At 34.3% G+C, this 21746-nt stretch overlaps 2 protein-coding genes across 2 annotated transcripts; both read left to right on the plus strand.

Moving 5' to 3' along the window:
• The first annotated feature begins 11290 nt into the window (after window positions 1–11290).
• Window positions 11291–12330, plus strand: LOC143632776 (ras-related protein RABA6a-like). The gene is made up of 2 exons (XM_077101204.1): window positions 11291–11730; window positions 11812–12330. Exons 1-2 carry the CDS (start codon window positions 11507–11509, stop codon window positions 12248–12250), a joined length of 663 nt encoding a protein of 220 aa, XP_076957319.1. The 5' UTR covers window positions 11291–11506; the 3' UTR covers window positions 12251–12330.
• Window positions 12331–17603: 5273 nt separating this feature from the next.
• LOC143632777 (expansin-B15-like) lies at window positions 17604–20082 on the plus strand. The gene is made up of 5 exons (XM_077101205.1): window positions 17604–17935; window positions 18163–18280; window positions 18369–18559; window positions 18891–18951; window positions 19795–20082. Exons 1-5 carry the CDS (start codon window positions 17802–17804, stop codon window positions 20080–20082), a joined length of 792 nt encoding a protein of 263 aa, XP_076957320.1. The 5' UTR covers window positions 17604–17801.
• Window positions 20083–21746: the final 1664 nt, after the last annotated feature.

Here is a 21746-nt window from a genome sequence, read left to right on the forward strand (position 1 = left end):
GTGCGTATCTACCAAATAATGAGTAAATATTGATAAAAACCTCATAAGATATTAAGTCTTATTGATCAAATATTTATATACGTATGATTAAAATAGTTAAAGATAAAATCTACCCAGATTATATCTTATAGCTGTGTTAAGATATATCAATAAATCCTAATAATATATTCTCTCTAATACTCTCTCACAATCGGAGTGAAAAGATATTGAACGCTTAGATTGGAGTGAAAAATAATAAATATGTAGGTGACTGCTCTATGGCCATAGTAGCAGCGACAACTGACATGAGATATAATGTATGACATGCCTACGGTGAAGGTAGTTATGACATAATTGGTGGGAGCTATGATTGTTGTGACACAACACCGGCATGGAGATATGAGCTATGCCTGCGATAGAGGGAGCTACAACTATGGCGGTACAACAATGCCATGAAAAAGTAAATAAAACCTAATATGTGTGTGAAGCGAGGATGAGAGTGAGAAGAAGAGAGAAAAACTTCATCACACAAGCAGCAATAAGAATAATTACAAACAAAAAATCTAATTAATAAGATCATTTAACTATCATACTATAACAATAAACTCTAATAATATATTCTTTTTAATAATTAGAACTCAAGGATCACTATTCTTTATCATTTTATCGATAAAATGGAGAAAGTGAGGATTGGTATGTAGTGTGAGAGAGATAGAGAAGGAACTCTTACTCATATGTCAATATGATCGATGGTTAAAATCCTAATTCTTTGCCTATGACCTACTGTTTAGTGGTATGATGCGTCTACTCATAAATATAAGATTGCAGGTTTATATCATTACAAATGCAAGGTAAAAATGAAATTTTTTTGTTAAAAGAAAAACGATTTTTTAACTTTTAATTATTTAATGATACACGTTTAGGTCCATCACTATAGACAACTTACATAATTTAGTTATAAATAAAGATTTAGATTATATTAAAAAAAGTCAATTAAAGATATATTGTAAGAAAAACAAAATGGCAATGGAAAGAGATATTTCGTACACCACTTTCATGAGTTGATAAATATCTTAAAAGTGTGATTATTAGCGAGCTCAAAGAAGTGGATGTCATAGTCATGGTTGTGTGCCCATGAACTAATCAACATGATGAAAGTGTAGTTTTACCGCAATTTGATACTATCTTTAGTTATCCCTACGTATCAATTGTTTTTACAATCATTTCCTTTTGAAGACTTGGGGGCTATTGGGGGACAAAAAGCAAATGGATAGACTTTTTTTATTTTTATTTTGTATAATAAAATCTCATAAAAAATTTAATAAATAGCACTAAACCATATTAAAAAAAAAGAATGTAAAAGATAATATCTAATAACATTCGAATTGAAATCTTTCTTCATCTCCAAATCATCTTATTCTTTTTTTCTCCATCCCCATTTTTATCATCAACTTTTTAAATTTGAAATACTGAATTTCTATACAGAAAGTCACTATTCACAATTTTTTTAATTTTAATATTGTATATTAAACATTTTTATTCGTAAATTCAGAAATGAGATCAGTTTGCAGTGACGAGATTAGTTAACTATTTGTTCTCAATAACCGTTATTTTCTATATAACTATTTATAGATCATGTAAATCCAAATCAACTTTCATTGAGGCACCTTGGACCCCACCAACGGTGTTTTCCTCGACCCATAGTCCCTAGGTGCTTCTTCTTCTGAACCACATGGTTCAAAGAATCAAAGTGGTAGAAAATGAGTATAATCTTGTAAAAGTATCTATTCCACACCTTCAAACTTATGACAATTTTACACTCCTTTATCTTTTATATCAAGCAATCTAATTAAACAATTTAAACTAAAGTAACCTTAAAAACACTTAATCACCATCCTTTATGACATTTTTATGGCTGGTTTGTGAAAGAGATGATAAAACATCAAACAAGTTATTCAACATAAATTTTTTTTGATGCAATCAATGCATAAGAACACTTATATTTGAATTCAAACAATCAATAGAGTCATATATCTATTAAAAAAATACATCATTCATTGTTATCGTTTACCTCCTCAAAATCTAAGGAGGTTCCCTCCGTTTCTAAACATTAAGCAACTTGTTTTAATCTAACGATACCAATTAAAATACGACAATGACTTTTATAACATGTCAGTGATAAATTTAAGGCTATGTATTCTTATTAAAAGCCATCAAATCATCAATACATCAATAATCGTAAACAAGTCTGCATGGTTGTTATTATTATAACTTTTACGAATGTCATGTTCTTGTTCATCATCAGGGGGGAAATATCTGGTTCATTATTTAATATATATATATATATTTTCTATAGAAAGTTGGATAAGAATCCTGGTCTATCAGATTCATTAAATTAAAAGGTATACGTATTAAGATATTTTAATAATAGGTTTTTGATGGAATATAGGTTGTCACCCAATATGATATTTGTGAAAAAAAACTACAAGCAAAAATAAAAGTAATATGTCTAATACGACATTGTGATGTGGAGCATTTGGAAGTGGAGTAACAAGATTGTTCAAGCGTCTCAGGAGGAAAATGTTACAAACAAGTTCGAGCACTAGACGCGTCTAAGCGAGTGTCATTGCAACCTGAGTTGTATTATCTAGAGAAGGGTTAATTATAAAGTGAAGACTAAAGAGAGTCCAATTTTACCACTTGGTTTGATAAATGATAAAATTCGGTTACTACACAAAGAATCAGACACTGTACTTAACGTCTGGTTGGACAACAACTAATTATAAATTATGGTCTCTTAGTTGATATAAATCTATCAGTGACGCTCATAACTTTCATTTTCTTTGCCAAAAGATTATCACACTCATAATTATCGTGGAGTTGCACTTGATTTCCACTCACGAGTTTGTACATGTTCTCATTTCATTTGTAATCATTTGCGTGTGCGAGATCAAGTGCAACTCTAAGTCTCAGATATAAATACATGATGACAACAAAAATGAAAGTTATTCTGGATTAAAGATCAAAATCTAATTTCTCTTTTTTTTTATTTGAACAGCTAATTCATCTTTTAATACCGGGTTATAAACAAAACAAAAATAACTTTTATTTGAACACGGGTTACTTTTCAACTTTTTTATTCAAAAATTCTTCTTGAGCCCATAACCCATTATTAACATGACTTTCAGTTTTAAACAACTTACTTTTTTTTCAATTTTTTTATATAGAAGTGCAAAATGAATATTTAATTGTTCCCGAAAAGGAAAAGAAAATGCTTGTTCTGGTTAAAGAAAAGGTAATTGTGAACTAAGTGTTTTGGTATACTTTGATCCATAATTTAATTTCATATTCTTGTTTTAGAGTTATTTAATATTTGATTATGATAAGTTGATAACAACTTCTTTTATTAAACTAAACGTCAAATACAACATTGTATCATGTTTTAGACAGGAGAATAGAATAATTGTGACTTGCAAAAAAAAAAAAAAAAATCTCTTTCAAAAGGCCATATGTTCCAAACAAAAAGACAAGTGTCTAAGCCCGAATTTCTAGTTTGATGATGGACTGAGGCACTAGGCTACTCGACGGTATTTGAATTTTGAGCTCGTAACACTTCAGGCCCATAATTGCGTAAACAGCCCAAGAGGAGGAAGTACCCACCGGCCACCAGCACCAGGCCACTACCAAAAGGGCATACATTTTATCACCCCGACTCCTTAGTATCCGGTGGGAAGGCATTAGGGACTTGGGATGATATTTTTTTTATTCGAATACCCGTACCCGTTCAGGTATATGTACCCGTATGTGTCTATCAGGTACGGGTACGGATATCCAAATTTACTTTTTTTAGGTATGGGTACCCTTTTAGAATATATAAAAAAAAGACTTTTATCAGGTTTCCAACAATCATGAGTCATGACTTAACTTTCAAACAAGATTTTCAAAACATGATATGCATCAGTTGAATCAGTTCCTTCTCTCTTGTTTTTTCTATAGAAATTGAGGAATCAATAAACAAAAAAAAAGGAAAATGAAAAGATGATTAGCGAATATTAAACGAATTTAACTTTCTTTGCATAAGTTAATTTTGTTTTAAACATTTATTTTTGGGAGACTTTGTATGTTTTGGAATTCATTACTTGATTCTAAATGGATTTTATATTTCACACCAAGTTTAGTGGATATATATATTTTTAAATAACAAAGTGGTACCAATGCAAGTACTGTACCTGAAAGTACATGTACTCGTACTCGGACCATAAAAATGGGTAAGAGTACGGGTACCCAGATTTACTGATTTTAGGTACGGGTACTTATGGATGAGATCGGCACCATACCGGTACCGACGAGTCCCGGTCTTGAAAATCGTAATTTTTTGGTACAAGTACCGGTATTGAAGGTAAAAAAATCGGGAAATACCGGTACCGACGCCGAAACTCAAAACTTTGGTACCGACGATACCAAATTGGTACCGCTTTCGGTATCGGTATCAGTACCGAATTTGCTCATCCCTACGAGTATGGGTACAGGTACGGTACCGATCTCATCCGTACTAGGCCCCACAAAATAAAATTTATTTAGATTGATAAGTTTTAAACCAAACGTGGTGAGACGTTTAGAGGAGAAAAATGCCGCAGTGTCTGGCACACCACCCTAGGGGGGCTAACAGAGGCGCTTTGGGCAAAAATGGCTTGAGCGTTTTATACATAGCGTTCCAAACTCACCTTTTTTTTAATGGCCCAACTAATAGAGTGGTGGTGAGGGGACACCATCACTATTCACAACTACATGTGGTTTTATAGACTTATTAGATTCGTGATCGACTGATCGTCATGTTCCATTTTAAAATTTAACTTAAAAACACATTTGTATTTAAAATTTAAAAAATTCTTTAAAAAGCTTTACATCCTGCTCTTTACATTTCTTCATATTCAACTAAATAATATTTGTTTTCTTATTATTTTATTACCTTTTTTTTTTTTTTTTACACAAATCCTCACACAAAAAAAAAAATAATTGGCCGGAAAATAGTAACTCCCTCTATTCAGAATACTACGATGGCTTTCACTCAACTTGTAAGGATGTAAGACTAAAGAATTCTTCATGGTATGTGCCATCACTATAGCAAAGTACTCTGGCATGCATAACACATGATGGAACGAAAGCCCCCGATAAACTTGAAATTTAAACTGACAACCTCGTAAAGTTTAGTTTAAATTCTTCTTGTCATAATTCACCAAAAGATAGATAAATAGAGATCAAATTTGAGTCTCACTAAAAAAAATTCAAATTTCCTATCACTAAGCCACATGTGAATTGAAATAAAGAAAAAAAAAACTTTTTTAGAATTTTAATGATGTTCTTGAGAATAGACAACCAAATGAGAATGATCTTATTGGATAGAAGCAATATTATATTATGATTCAAGTAATTCAGCAAAACCTGTCAAAATTACCAAAAAAAGAAATCATATATCGATGGACGTCCTAACAAATATTAACTTGTTGGTCCAAGTAGCGTAACAAAAATAATAAAAATACATCAGAGGTGGTCTAAATGTGTAAGGAAACAAGTTACATAAATAAGCAACCTTATGCATCCTTTTCTTTTGAATTCAAATGTATGTAATCGAAATTTCAAACTAAAAATAGTAATTAATTAAACTAATTCCTCTAGGAACTACGTGGAGTAAAACATGCACATGTATGCATGAGAGTATGAATATTAGTTTTATTTTATTTTGTCATTATCTTTATTTCAGTTCAATAAGTCCGAGTCTTAGGGATGGTTACGTTATAGAGTAGTGGGCAACTAAGTCTCTGAAGGTTGTTGAGTCTTCCTAGTTTGTAGTTGATTTCCTATTTCTTAGTTCCAGTTTGTTTATGTACGTTGATGCTTTGGCTATTTAAAGCCTTCTAGTTGTTTAATGAGATTGTAGAATTCAGTAATATTTGTGTTCTTTATATGCACTTGACACTTCAAGTGGTATCAGAGCACAATTGTGAGATCCAATATAGTGCTGAGTGAGATCAGATAGAGAGTTTGAAAAGAGAAAACAGTTGCTACCAGAAGACCGATGGCAGAAGAGACACATCACTTTCAGTCAACCCATGTACCGAAATTTGATGGAGATTATGATCATTGGCAAATGGTCATGAAGAATCTCATCCAATCGAAAGAATGTTGGAATGTGGTAGAAGATGGGTATGCGGTGATCAAGGCAGGAGAACAAGCCACAGCAACTCAGAGAAAGAATTATGAGGAAAATAAGTTGAAGGATTTGAAGGTTCTGAATTACTTGTTCCAATCCATAGACAAGTCAATTTTGAAAACAATCACACATAAGGAGACTTCCAAACAAGTATGGGATGCAATGAAGATCAAGTATCAAGGGAATGCAAGAGTCAAGAGGGCATGCGGAGATTAAGAAGAGAATTTGAAACCCTAGAGATGAAGACAGGAGAAAGTGTGAATGACTACATGGGAAGAGTCATGAGTACTGCTAATGATATGAGAAATTGTGGAGACGACATGTATGATGTGAAGATCGTTGAAAAGGTCTTGAGAACACTTACTGAAAACTACAATTATATTGTGTGTACAATTGAAGAGTCGAAAGATTTGGATGCTATGACAGTAGATGAGTTGCAAAGCTCTCTACTTGTTCATGAGCAAAAGCTTATGAAGAGGCCAATGGAAGAACAAGTTCTTAAAGTTGAACAGGAGAATTCATATGGCAGAGGAAGAGGAACAGGGAGATCAAGCTACACCAGAGGTAGAGGTAGAGGTAGAGGAAGAGGACGAGGTGGTTTTGTAAAAGTTCTGTTGAATGCTATAAATGTCATAAAATGGGACATTTTCAATATGAGTGTCCCATTGAAGAAAAGACAGTGAATTATGCTGAGTATGATGAAAGTGAGGAACTTGTGTTGATGGCAACAGTAGACATGGAGAATTACAAGCGGGAGGAAAAGATAATAATGGACTCTGTTGAGTTTTCAAAAGATGGAAAGAAAAGTATTTGGTTTTTAGATTCGGATTGTTCAAACCACATGACGGGCAACAAGGCATGGTTCACTAAGCTTGACATGAGTTTCAAGCACTCAGTCAAGCTAGGGAATGACAAAATATTGGAGGTACAAGGAATTGGAGATTTGAAGATGATTGTTGATGGGATGACTCAAGTCATTACTAAGGTATATTATACGCCTGATCTAACATCTAATCTTATTAGTGTTGGACAACTTCAGGATAAAGGTGTAACATTTATCTTCAAAGAAGGAGTAGGGAAAGTGTATCATCCCGTGAGAGGCCTATTTTTGACTTCTCGAATGACCAGAAATCGCATGTTCCCTGTATTTGCTGCACAAGTTGAACCACACAGGTGTATGCAAGCAGTCACATGGGAAGACATATGGCATAGAAGATTTGCACATGCAAACCATAAAGCACTAAGGACCATGCAGTTCAATGACATGGTTGAAGGCTTACCCAAGGTGGCTAAAAAAACCCAAGTTTGTGAAGTATGTGCTGTTGGTAAACAAAACCGTGTGGAGATTCCAAAGAAAAGCAGGTGGCGTGCGCTAGATCGGTTGCAGTTAATACACACAGACATATGTGGGCCAATCAAACCCATATCTCAAGGAAACAAGAGTTATGTCTTGGTCTTCATTGATGATTACTCTAGACAAACTTGGGTCTATATGTTGGGTTTAAAAGGGGAAGCATATGAATATTTTAAAAGATTTAAAGTGATGGTAGAGAAAGAAACTGGTCTTAATTTGAAATACTTGAGAAGTGATAGATGAGGAGAATTCACTTCTCAAGATTTCAAAGATTTTTGTGAAAAGGAAGGAATTAAAAGGCAGCTAACAGCTACATTCACACCTCAACAAAATGGGGTGGCAGAAAGACGAAATAGAACAATCATGAATATGGTTAGATGCTTGTTAAAAGAAAAAGAACTGCCTAAGTTTTTATGGGCAGAAGCTGTTGCTTGGGCTTGCCATGTATTAAATAGAACAATTAGCAGAAGTCTTGATAAAAAGGTGCCAGAAGAGTTGTGGACAGGTAGCAAACCAAGTGTGGCTCACTTTAAGGTTTTCGGCTGCATTGGTTATGCACATGTGCCAAAACAGCTGAGAACCAAACTTGATGACAAGAGTCACAAGTGTATATTTCTTGGAGTTAGTATGGAATCAAAAGCTTATAGGCTTTATGATCCCGTCACCAAGAAATTGGTAATTAGCAGGGATGTAACCTTTGATGAAGAAGGGAAGTGGGACTGGAACATAACCAAAGAAGATGCTCAAGAACTTGTCATTGAGGAATAAGGCACAGTTGATAATGTCCATGAGCCAGCAGACCCTCCTGGTCAAGATGCAGAAGGTGATCAAGTGACTGGTCAGAACTCTAAAGAAGAAAATGTTCAAGAAGCACATGATGAAGAAGAAGAAAATGAAAATTCTACAAATGTGCTGGCAGGTACACACATCCAGCAGGATAAAGAAAACACCTGCTTGGTTAGGAAGATGTGATGGCCTTGTATAGCACCACAGAAGATCCCATCATCTGTGAAGAAGCTGTGAAAGAGGAGAAATGGAGATCTGCCATGAAAGCTGAAATTGATGCAATAGAAAGTAATGAGACTTGGGAATTGGTAAATAGAGATTCTGGTGTTAAACCTATTGGTGTAAAGTGGTTGTACAAGACTAAGTTGAATGAAAACGGAGAGGTAGAGAAGTACAAGGCAAGGTTGGTTGTGAAAGGCTATGCTCAAAGACAAGGGATTAATTACAGTGAAGTTTTTGCTCCTGTTGTTAGATGGGATACAATAAGGATATTTCTAGTAGTTGCAGCAAGGAGGAATTGGATAGTTTATCAACTGGATGTAAAAAGTGCCTTTCTACATGGGGAGCTAAGAGAAACAATACATGTTGAGCAGCCAGAAGGTTTTGTCAAGAAAGGGGAAGAAGATAAGGTATATAGGCTAAAGAAAGCTCTATATGGGTTGAAACAAGCTCCCAGGGCTTGGTATCACATGATAGAAGCCTATTTTAAAAGAGAAGGATTCAAAAAGAGTAATTATGATCACACTTTGTTTATTAAGAAGGTAAAGAAATTTTTTTGATGGTCAGTTTGTATGTAGATGACCTGATCTATGCAGGAAGTGACAAAGAAACTTGTGAAGCATTTAAAGAGTCAATGAAAAAGGAGTTCAATATGACTGATTTGGGCTAAATGAAATACTTCTTGGGTGTAGAAGTAATCCAAACTGAAGATGCAATTGAAGTAAACCAAAAGAAATATGCAGGTGAATTAATGAAGAGGTTTGGTATGGAGGAGGCCAATGCAGTACACATACCTATGGTACCAGGTGCAATTCTTACAAAGCTTGGATCAGGGGAGGAGATTGATGAGATTAGCTACAAAAGTCTAGTTGGCAGTCTTATGTATTGAATGTTACTAGACCTGATATTATGTATGCGGTTAGTCTTGTTTCAAGATTCATGGCGAAACCAAAGGAGGACCATTTTTATGCTGCAAAGAGAGTTCTGAGGTACATTAGAGGCACACTAAGTTATGGGCTTAAATATGATAAAAGAAAGAAAGGAGAAGGGCTGGTGGTGTACACAGATAGCAACTATGCTAGAGATTTTGAAGATAGAAGAAGTACTTCAGGTTATGTTTGCTTGTTCAGTGGTGCTGCAGTATCTTGGTGTTCAAGAAAACAAGAAATTGTAACTTTATCGTCAACAGAAGCCGAATATGTGGCTGCAGTCTTGTGTGCTTGCCATTGTGTCTGGATGAAAGGGTTTCTAAAAGAGATGGAAGTAGAGACGGGAACAGTGGTTATCTTCTGTGATAATATATCTACTATAAAGCTATCGAAGAACCCAGTTATGCACAGGAGGACCAAGCATATAGATATCCGATACCATTATTTGAGGGAACTGGTTGATAAAGAAGTGGTCAGGTTGGAGTTTTGTGGCACCAAGCAGCAAATGGCAGATGGAATGACCAGAGCAGTCGAAGAAGAAACATTCAAAGCAATTCGTGATACTATGGGGTTGTGTGTTGTTAAACAAGATATTTGAAGATAGTCTTGTTAAAGGGGAGGAGTTTCTAGGAACTACGTAGAATAAAACATGCACATGTATGCATGAGAGTATGAATATTAGTTTTATTTTATTTTGTCATTATCTTTATTTCAGTTCAATAAGTCCGAGTCTTAGGGATGGTTACGTTATAGAGTAGTGGGCAACTAAGTCTCTGAAGGTTGTTGAGTCTTCCTAGTTTGTAGTTGATTTCCTATTTCTTAGTTCCAGTTTGTTTATGTACGTTGTAATGCTTTGGCTATTTAAAGCCTTCTAGTTGTTTAATGAGATTATCGAATTCAGTAATATTTGTGTTCTTTATATGCACTTGACACTTCAATTCCATTAGCACTTTCAAAAATCAAACCTTAATTATATTGTAGTAAACTCATACAAAAAGTAGATGGTATTGGATGGGTCATGATCAGTCTTCACTTTTAAGCAAGCTAGAGACTTTAAACGCAATTCATACCTTGAAATGACATTTTGTTGCATATAATGGTGGAATTAATTTGGTAAACCTTTCTTTTTAGATGATTGGGTATACACTATATCATAAATATAGATATTATTATTATTATTATTATTATTATTAAACTAATTAACATAAGAATGAAGATTTGTTAATGTTCAAGGTCAAAATAAATTATATCATTCTTTTCTCATGTTCACCGATTTTAGTCAATCAGATTCTTAATATGTTCGATATTATTTCTTGTACTTGTAATTCTTGTTGTTCGGGCTCTGGCTTCTTATGAGAGTACCTTTCAGTTTATTTTTAAATATAATTTTCCTTTAAAAAAAAGTTCAATTACTCTCTTCATTATATAGTTTAAACATGTACAGCATGCTGCGCTAGTGGTTCGATCATGCCCCCCCCCCCCCCCCCCCCCGGAACCCCAACATTTAGTTTCAGAGGCATCAGGGTGATGATGAGAGACTAGACGAGTAAGTGACTTTCAGTAGTTGGATTCTTGAACTTAACGAGTTTTATCTCGCAGCACTATCGTGCCTTCGGGCGAGTGTTCACGGGTGTTGGCCTTATGTCAGGGTTTTCCCGGATCAAAAGACGAGAGTATCCGGATATGGTGAATTTAACCAGTAGCATTTTTAGATGATTAGTTGAACGTTAATAATAAAACATGTTCTTTATACTTGTTACAATAAAAAATAGTAATAATAAAATAATTCATGCGACAAATATTGAGTAGATTAAGCTATCCCATCATTGTTCCAATGAAACATGAACGCCATTGGTCCCACCCCATCCTAAACTTCGATTTAGCAGAGCATGCCTTCCTCAAAAACTAAGTAACAACGACACTCATCATGTTCCTGTCCATTTTGTACACACTGTGCACCATTATTAATAATTGCCCTCTTAACTGCTTTATATTCGAGAGTTTTAACTACAAACACAAACAAATTAGATGGCTAATACTTCTCTTGATGAAGACTCATGTGATTATCTATTTAAGACGGTTTTAATAGGAGATTCGGCCGTTGGTAAATCCAATCTCTTGTCAAGGTTTGCTAAGGACGAGTTTTATTTGGATTCAAAGCCAACGATTGGTGTTGAATTCGCTTACCGGAACACTAAGGTTGGTGACAAGACAGTGAAGGCTCAAATATGGGACACCGCGGGACAAGAAAGGTATATTTGACTCTTTATCTTTTTTTTGTTTATAATTCCATTAAACAAAGTTTGTAACGAATTAAAATACCTTGGCTATAGGTTTAGAGCTATAACAAGTTCATATTACCGAGGAGCACTAGGCGCGATGTTGGTCTATGACATCACAAGACGTGGGACGTTTGAGAATTTGAGGAAATGGCTACATGAACTTCGCGAATTTGGAAATCGTGACATGGTTATTGTTCTTGTGGGCAACAAGTCAGATTTGTTGGATTTGAGAGAAGTTGACGTTGAAGACGCGCAAAAGCTTGCACAACTAGAGAATTTATGCTTCATGGAGACATCTGCAAAGGATAATCTGAATGTAGAAGATGCATTTCTTCAAATGATCACCAATATATATGAAATTGCAAGTCAAAAGAGTCTTGATGCCAAGAAGAATGAGTCAAATCCAAATCTTGTAGGGAAGAAGGAAATTATTGTTGTTGATGTTGATGAAGTTTCTCCCAATAAACACATTGGTTGTTGTCGAAGTTGAGTGAACTTCATTTATTTTAGAACATCAAGGTTAGGATTTGTGTCTCCATATGTTATATCAACATTTTATAAGTCAATTTTACTGATTTTAAGTTTGTTTAAGGATGTGATTATTAACCTTTAGTCCTTCACTTAGACACGGTTTTTAAAATGTTATATAAAACCATAATCCTTTTACAGTTTACACGGTGTTAACTGTTATCAGGGTGTTTGGGATTCCTTATTTTCATCAACTTATAACTTATAAACTTTTTGAAAAGTTAATAAGGTGTATAAGTTATTTGGCAAACCATAAGGCCTTATGATTTTTAACTTATGGAGAAGACAAAATAAAGGAGTTTTGAAAAGTAGAAATCTCTAACTTATTAACTTAATGAGTTTGATTTACCAATTACACCCCTCTAACCCTCAAAACCCATCACATTCATTTTAAAAAAAGAGTGTTCTTTTTAGTTATTTTGGTTTTCTCCAACACATAAGCTAATTCGAGCAAATTTTTAAAAGCTTCTTTTAAAAAATTCATAAACTAATAAGTCCTTTTAACAAAAGTCCCTTTTCATTTAAATAAGCAATCTCAAACACACCCCAAGTGCATGCAATGGGAATAACATATAATGGCTTGGGGACTTTTCTTTATTGGTACTTAGTAGTATATGTCACTCATGTTTGTATATCATTCATTGTTGTTTTTTTTTTGAACGGTGACTTTCATAGTGGTTGAATAATTAGCCACGGCTCTCGGAGAGAGCCCCAACCGCCCCACTCGGGTCAAGACTATGTTGTCTTAACCGGGCCCACGCTTGGCATCCGAGTTTGGCTATGCGTTCCACGAGAAAATTTCGAGCCTCCTGCCACTTGACAGGAGTTATCCGCCCACAAGAGCGCCATCAACATTCGAACTTGAGAGGCCAACCGGCATCAAGTTCTTACTATTATTGAATTTATGGAGTTATTATATATTTAAATAAAAAACATTAATATAAACTAATTAGAGCTGGGATTCAAAGATTTTATAGACATAAGATTAAATGGACTTGGAGAGTCTATGGACGTGTAGTATAATACCCCATAAACCCTTCTATAAAACCATAGATCTAATACTTTTTCTATTTTCACCCACACCATAGAAAATCACACACCCTCCATTCTTTCTAATTTACAAAAACTGCAAAGAAAGAGTTGGAGGTTGTTTGTGTTACCTACATCAAGAACAAGAAGGAATCTACAAGGATCTAAGCTGGTTCAAGAATAAAGATTTAACCCGATTTCATACAAGGTAAGTTGTAGTTTAAAAGATTTGTTAAATGAGCTCGTTTCAAGATAAAACTTGGCATGCTAATAGATTGGGTTTAGTAGATTTGGAAAGTCACAAACTTGTCTTAACGAGCCCTTAAAACATGCCCTTTTAGTTGGAATTTAGCCATAAACGAGCTAGTGTGAATAACACCAAGCATGATGCCTTGTAATAAATTGTGTTAATCATACCAAGAGTCCAAGACCATATTGGAACCTTAAATTTTACTATACTAATAAAAGAAAATGTTAAAGCTTAAGTGTTAAGTCTATATTTTTCCTAATTCATAATCTCTCATTTCATTCATTCTGGCTATCCATAGGTTATAGGTCAAAAACATTTTGTCAAGTGAGTGTGGATTTTATTCATTATTGAATTAAGTTTCATTTTTATACTTGAGATTTGACAAACTACACAAATTTAGTATCTTATTTTAAAGTTTTTTTTGCAAATCAACACCTGACATTTCCAAAATCATGGTATTTTGTATTTTTCATTAACCCAATTTGCCTTTTCCGTTAAGTCTACATTAAATTAATTCATAAGTATTTTGAGCATCATATTTAAACAACAGACCTTATTTATTTTTATTATTTGACAAATCAGGTGTAATACACGAGTTCAAAAGCTAATTAATGATATAAGGAAAGAAAGCAAGAAGACGGCTTAAGGCAATAAAGTTGTGGAGCAAAATCTAGAAATAAACTCCATTTGAGTTAAGTATTCAGCATTTGCTCGTTGTCCAAGTATCCATTTAATTTAAATGTGAAAATATTTGCCCTAGGAAGAGAAAGGACCGACATTAGAATAGGCTCGGTTCTCATCCGCAAGTCTATTCAAATGGGCCAACACTTACAAATCCATGCGAATACGGTTGATCTTAGAATGCGGGTGGGTATGTAGGCTGTTTTGCGAATGCGTATGGGCTAATCTATGCAATGTGAGTGCAATGGACATTGGTGATACCCATTTGCAAATGGGAATGCTCTTTGCGAATGGAAATGCTCTTTACAAATGAGAGTGCTCTTTGTCACACTCGGCCTCAGGGTCTATACGCAAGACCAATAGTTGTTATCGGTTTTGAAAATAAACCAAAGTTGCGTCTTTTAACAGAAGTTTTTAAAATATTCTTTCTTATAAAATGTCGGAATTTAAATACCGGTTTAATATTACAAAAAATGTCTTTTCAAATACTTTTACATTATTTTAATTTCAAATATTTGAGCCATCAAATAACAACATCTAATGACTATATCTTTAATCTTCTATATGCGTGATCTAACCTATCTGATTCCTGAAAAACAGATTTAGAATTACGTCACGATATGCTAGTGAATCATTGACTGACTCTAAAATATTGTTTTTAATATTGTTATAATATCAAGACTGTTTTATGTACAGCTCATCAGGGTATCGACTCTTTCTCTAGGCGTCACTAGAATACACACACAAGTCAACAATATCTCCGAGAACTGTGCCAATTGGAGATACGGTTTGAGTCTGACGCATAGCATGCGTACTATTTGTCAATTATGTTTCAATCTAGACACATGTGCATTTAGTCTAAGCGCTTTTATTCTAGCTTGTGTTATAACATTTTATAAACATTTTCAGGCTCTTTAAGATAAACAATATAATTGTCTTTTCGACTCTATGACGAATATCGTTTGTGTCTTTTCAAAGTAAAAATTAATTTGTTAAACAATTAAACATATTCACCTTTCGGCTCAGTCGGTTAATCTGTTTAAAGATTATTCATTTCTAAATATGTTTTGACTCTTCTGAATAAATACCGATCAGTTCCACAGGAGTATGACTGTTTAATAAGTTTAACGTATTCACCTTTTTGCCATGTCGGTGAACTTGTTACGATAACATTTACATTTTCGGATGCTTAAACTATCATAAATAGGTTTACATAAATACATAGATCTTATGCTTTGATCCAGTTGCAGACTATACTGGCGTGGTTTTTATCGTTTCAAACCTCGTTTATAATTATCGGTTCGGTTTTAGGTTAAATACTTAATTTTAAATAAATAATAAAATTTAATATGAGACGGATCGTATCAAGATGAGATGGTCTGTATCATCTTAGTTTGACTCGTTGACCGAACCTTTGTTGTGACGGGTGTCACAAAGATGAGGCAGTCCATTTCATTGAGACGAACCTTATCATGGTTGAGACGGCCCCATATAATTGTTTGACATGCCGTCTTACTTAAACTCTTTGATCCATTTCAAGATTGGGTTGAGACGGATCGTATCATGGTTATATGGTCCGTCTAATCTTCTGTTTTGATTCGTTAAGGCTAAAAGTCGTTTTGACATCATTGCGACATCAGTTAATACGTTCTAAAACTTTATACATTCTTAAAACACTTACTATAACTTTTGTAACTAGTTATGTTCGGGGTTTGAATGATAATAGCTTGGATACTCGCTTAACGTATAAAAACGAACTTAAATAAGTTAAGGGATATCATTCCTTACTTCCAAGCTTATACACGATTTAGGGGATATTTGCTATGACTTCTAGCACTGCTAAAGAGACTTGGTAAGTACCTCGACTTGACTAGAATTTCCTCGTTCGGGTTGTTACTTCTGTAATAGCAATTTATGTTCCTTATATGGCTATGTAATAACGTCCCTTGTATGGTTACGTGTTAAGTGTTCCTTATATGGTTACGCTTTATTGTTCTTTCAACAGATATGAGTTCACATTTTATGATTAGATGCTAGAAATTCCTTTTATGAATATGAATAGACGTTCCTTTTATGGATATGAACATATGTTCCTTTAATGGATATGAATAGACGTTCCTTTTTGGATATGGATACACATTCTTTTTATGGATATGCAAAGGTGTTCCTTCTATGGGTATGCAAAGGTGTTCATTCTGTGGACTTGGACAGACGTTCCTTTTATAGATATGAGATGTTCCTTTAATGGATATGAAATAGTTTTTCTTTCATAAATATTGTGCGTGTGCCGTCGTGCGTACTTGATTGAATTAAGCAAAGTACGTTATGAATGAACAAGAACGTACATGTAAGTAAAGTATGGCAGGAGCATCTTTGGATACGATTGTGCCGTGAGTTAGAATGAAGAAAAGATATTTAAAAAAAAAAACAAAACTAGAAATCACTCAGTGTGTAGCTGCTTTTATTATGTATGCAAGTGGTGTAGATGACGTGGCAAGCTTGGAGTGCGTACGGGGTTATCTATATTGAAGATTGGTTTAGAGAATGAAATTAAATGTATATGTTTTAGTTTCCACTACATATTCGAATGTGCTTCCGCTGTATCACTACTAGAAAACAAGTCATTTTCTCACATAAACTTCCTACAAATTTCCTACGACAAGTAGTTCCAATAGATTTCCAACAAAAAAATAAGCTCAAACTTTGCTACAATATTATCTAATAAACATTATGAATAGTTTTTGTAGGAAAGTTGTAGGAAGTTTACAACCACATGTTTTTGTAGCAATTTTGTAAGAAAAGTTATTGGAAAACGGTTGAAAACGATTTTCAAGCATGTGTTTTTCCAACAACTTTTTTGTTAGAAAATTGTTAGAAACTAGATTTTTCCAACAAATTTCCTACAATTTGGTTGTAGAAAAACATCACTTTTTCTAGTAGTGTATTAAACTGAGTTTATAAGTTAATCCAACGATAAGTAGGGCGCCTGGGTTCGCCGTCTTACTTCCATTAATGAATTGGTTTTCGGTTTCCTTGAATTGGGATATTTTGAAAGTGAAACCGATATAAAGAAAACCTAACCGGATTCGAATAGGAAATTCAAAAGGTAATTCGAAAAACAATATATTATTAGAATACATATATATAATTTTATGGTCAAAACAACTTTGTCCAACGAACTTCACTCCAATTAGACAAAAACACAGTGTTCCGATAATATTCTTGATTCTCCTTTAATTTAGATGTTTTATGTTTTATTTCATATGTAATAAAATATGGATCAAGATTGAAAAACTTCTATTGATAGAAGTTTGATTCAAAATATATACTTAAAGTTATCCTATTTATGTGTTGTTGACTAAATAAATCTTCAAGTAAGAGGTGTTTAAATACCTTCACTAGTGTGTACAACTTGCAGTGAAATATTAAGCTTCTTACACAAAACAAATTGATTTTTCTAAATCGGGTTTAACCATTTTAATAACCAAATTAAGTGGTAAACATTTTAATCAACGACAATCTCCAAACTGTTAGCGGTTTGTTTTGAAGTGACATGGCTTTACATATTCAAAAGTTGTTGTTGATCTTTGTTTTGATGTCTCCATGTAAGCTCCTTGCGAAACCTAATGAACCAGGCGGGTTTTCACCGGCTTTGGCAACTTGGTATGGAGATCCGTATGGTGCTGGGAAGTGGTAATTATATCGTCTAATAAGCTTATTATGATACATAGACATGTTATGTGTACACTTATGTTAAAAGAGCTTTTAAGCTCGATATTATCAAACTTTCTGGGGTGGTATAACGGTAATCAAACACATGATTCCTCTCTAGTCGAGATCTTAGTTTTGAATATTGGTTTAAATACTTCTTTCATAACATTTTAAAAGCGCTTACAACCTCTAAATGTTGATGACACAGGAGGTGCTTGCGGATGGTCCGATGACGTTCAATCTCCTCCATTTTCGTCTATGATAGCCGCAGGAAATGCAAATATATATTTGCGAGGCAAAGGGTGTGGAAATTGTTATCAGGTATATTAAACATATAACATAAAAGTTTCTAACTAAATAACTTCGTTTAATTAATATCCAACTTAAGTCATTTTTATTACTACTTCAGATTTTATGCACACGAGTGCCATACTGCTCAATGATCCCAGTTACAGTGACCATAACCGATGAGTGCCCGGGTGCATGTAACAATGTACCATTTGCTTTTGATTTAAGTGGAACTGCATTTGGTGCAATGTCAAGTCCAGGACAAGCAGATAATCTACGTAATCTAGGTCGAGTTGATGTTCAATATCGAAGGTACATATTAATACGCAAAATCCAATGTTTTCATGACCAAACCAGTTGATTTTAGGTTGAACCGGTGAACCAGACTTGATTTCGATCCAACCTTTTATTTTATTTTATCAAAACTTCCATTCAAATTCTCATATTGTGATGCATTTATTAGAATTCATTAGATATACCTATACAGTTTTATTTTGTATTATATATATGTTACTCGGTTCTTAAATCTAGTCCAACCAGTTCCGTCCGATTTTGAAAACTACGACAAAAACCTCTAATGTTCTACAATGTAACATTTTCATTTTGGCTTATTTACATCTTTTACATGGTGCATTATGTTTAGGGTGCCATGTAACTACGGTACTACCAAATTGCCCCCAAGAAACCTCAACAAACCTTGGCGAGTGCTCTTTATGGTAAACACGTACATGATTTGGAGGAACGATTCGATATGACCCCGAGACAAAAGGCAGTTTTAGCTTGTTTCAAGGGGGCTCATGCCCAGGATTTTTTGACTGTTGTGCCCATTGAAGGTCTTGGGCAACGGATGTCGGTAGTTAAATACAGAGCCATCCTTAAATACCGGCTTATGATTCCCCTTTTCCCTCCAGATGAATTATGCCCCATTTGTAAAAAAGCTTGTTTGGATAGATTCGGTGAGCATGCCCTCCACTGTAAGGAATTGCCGGGATTCAAGTATTGTCATGACTGGGTTAGAGATGTGTTATGAGATGTGCTTAGACGTGCCGGGATCTCAGCCAAGAAAGAGGCACCTGTTAACTTTTTGACTGATCCGCGTGAGGGTAGATCTACCATGCGTCCTGCGGATGTTCTTGTGTTTGGCTGGGCAGGGGGTAAGCATGCGTGTGTTAACCTCACTGGGGTGTCCCCGTTGGTGGGGCTGAGAGACAGTGGCTTCGTACCGGGACATGCGGTTTTGAGAGCGGAGTCTAGGAAGGTTGCTAAGCATGAGACATCGTGTTTGGAGAATCAGCACGTGTTCATTCCATTTGCCTTCGACACTTTTGGATCCCTAGCTCCCGAGGCGGTTCGCTTCTTGGATCGGGTGCAGAAGGTGGTCCACAGTGACTCGCAGAGCCCGAGGAACCAAGGATTTATATTTAGTAGAATAGGCTTTGCGATTCAAAAGGGGATAGCGGCGCAGCTTGTTGCTCGCTTACCCATTATCCAGATGTAGTTCGGTTTGTGTTATATATAAAAGGATCAATTAATCAAAAAAAAAAAAGACAGATCAAATGGCGAACCAGTACTGGTTCTCGATGGCAGCGAAGTTTTGTGCTGGAGATGGTGGCCTTAGCTCGATAGAGATAGCGTCATTCGGTTCACAACAATTTAGATCGATGGAGAACATTTGGGGTGCAGTTTGGGCAGTACATATTGATCCATCTTTTCGTGGTCCGTATTCTTTCAGACTCACCTCTCGAAACAATGAACCGATTATCGCAATCAACGCAATACCATTTGGTTTCGTGCCTGGAAAAAGTTATTACTCATTGGTAAATTTTCAAAGCTAGAATGAAACCAATATGATCCCGATATGCTGATATGCTTTAAGATTGTACAAGACTAGTGTTGCTAGAGTTGATTGATATATTTTAAAGTCAAAATGTGATTGAATATGTCAATTAATTAATAAAATCATTAACTATACATATATAAATATGGATGTTACATCGATGAACAATTCACACATTTTTTTGGGTGCTCGTCCTCTTTAAAAATTGAATAAAACAGTATTAAGAGCTGCATTTACAATGCTGTTTTATAATTGTCATTTGTATATTTAAGCAAATATAAAAACAAGTTAAATGTAACAAAGCTTTTGGTATCATAATTATGAAAAAAAAATCTTTTAGATTGTTTTTAAAAGAAACAATAAACACATGATATTGATGATGCATAAATATGGATTGAAACGGATCGGAATCTAGCATCCTCACACATAACCTTCTACGTAAAACTCTTTTTTATAATGTTCATGTGACTAAATAGTAAATAGGAACAAAATTTATAAAAACAAGTACACATTTATAAAGCAAAATTAATTTATAACTTTCAACATGTATTTGAGTTAATTTAGATACGTTTACGGAAAATAAGACATCTATTTATCTTAATTCCTTACCAAAATGTTGGACAAAGATATATTACATTAACACTAGATCAGAAGTCTTAAGACTCAACTATAATATATACAACTAGTATTTTTCCCGTCCGGTAGACAGGAATATCAACACGAGAATGTGACTCCATTAATTCAATAATATAAATATGTTAACCGTAAGATTTTGAATCCCTAAATTTAGCACGGAAAGGTTATAAGTTAATAGTAAAAATTACAAGAGAATCTCACATACTCTAATAACACCATATTAGTTCGGGAAAAATTATAATCATGGCCAACTCCTAATATAACTCTCTTCGCATTCTTTGTAGCGCAACATAGTATTAAATTCCGACTTCAAGCATATTCTCCTTATTCATTATCTAACACTTAAAACTCAAAGTAACTCTGATCATATCTTTTGAATTTTTGGTCACATCCAAAAGATCCACAGAGTAAAAATGTCAACCCAGACTGAAAAGTCATCACTGAATATATTTCTAATTTTGACCAGGAAATGAGCCATGACCAAAGACGATTTCCCCATTTTGAGTGTGACCCAATTTTAAGTCACCAACATGATTCATAAATACCCTGCACCCAAGATTAAAAAAAACTTGTTTTTACCCGAACAAAATTGATATTTTTTAAAAACATGTCTCAATTCAAACTCATTCTGCTTATAACCCATTTTGACCCCTTGCCCCCATCCAACCCGGTCCATCCATTTTGTCATGCTTAAATATGGTCATAGAGTACTACAAGCAAGGCAAACTTTTTTGTTCTAAAATTTACTATTAGAATTAACAATAATTACCAATAGAGTACCACATGGAATTTTGCCCTTTAATAGTAATTATGAATACAGACAATAGAACTGTCATTCGAGCATAAATCCACCTGATAATAATGTAAACAAAAGACATGTTTTAGTCTTGAAAATTTATTAATATAAGTTCTTGAAGCATATATATTCATAATAATTTAAATTTTTAGAAAGACCCTAAAAGTAAACCGCGTAACACGCGGGCTAAAAGCTAGTAGATATATAAATATGGATGTTATATCGGTGAA

The sequence above is a fragment of the Bidens hawaiensis genome, unplaced genomic scaffold, assembly GCF_021521415.1.
Source record: "Bidens hawaiensis isolate Kalapana, Puna unplaced genomic scaffold, B.hawaiensis_p1.1 tig00006534_1, whole genome shotgun sequence".
Taxonomy (NCBI): Eukaryota; Viridiplantae; Streptophyta; class Magnoliopsida; order Asterales; family Asteraceae; genus Bidens; species Bidens hawaiensis.

What these genes read in the sequence shown, in the direction of transcription:
- LOC143632777 (XM_077101205.1), top strand. Translation starts at nt 17,802, where the DNA reads ATGGCTTTACATATTCAAAAGTTGTTGTTGATCTTTGTTTTGATGTCT. An exon ending in GGAGATCCGTATGGTGCTGG is followed by an intron (nt 17,936 to 18,162) that starts GAAGTGGTAATT and finishes AAATGTTGATGA; the next exon opens with CACAGGAGGTGCTTGCGGAT. An exon ending in GGTGTGGAAATTGTTATCAG is followed by an intron (nt 18,281 to 18,368) that starts GTATATTAAACA and finishes TTACTACTTCAG; the next exon opens with ATTTTATGCACACGAGTGCC.
- LOC143632776 (XM_077101204.1), top strand. Translation starts at nt 11,507, where the DNA reads ATGGCTAATACTTCTCTTGATGAAGACTCATGTGATTATCTATTTAAG. An exon ending in GACACCGCGGGACAAGAAAG is followed by an intron (nt 11,731 to 11,811) that starts GTATATTTGACT and finishes CCTTGGCTATAG; the next exon opens with GTTTAGAGCTATAACAAGTT.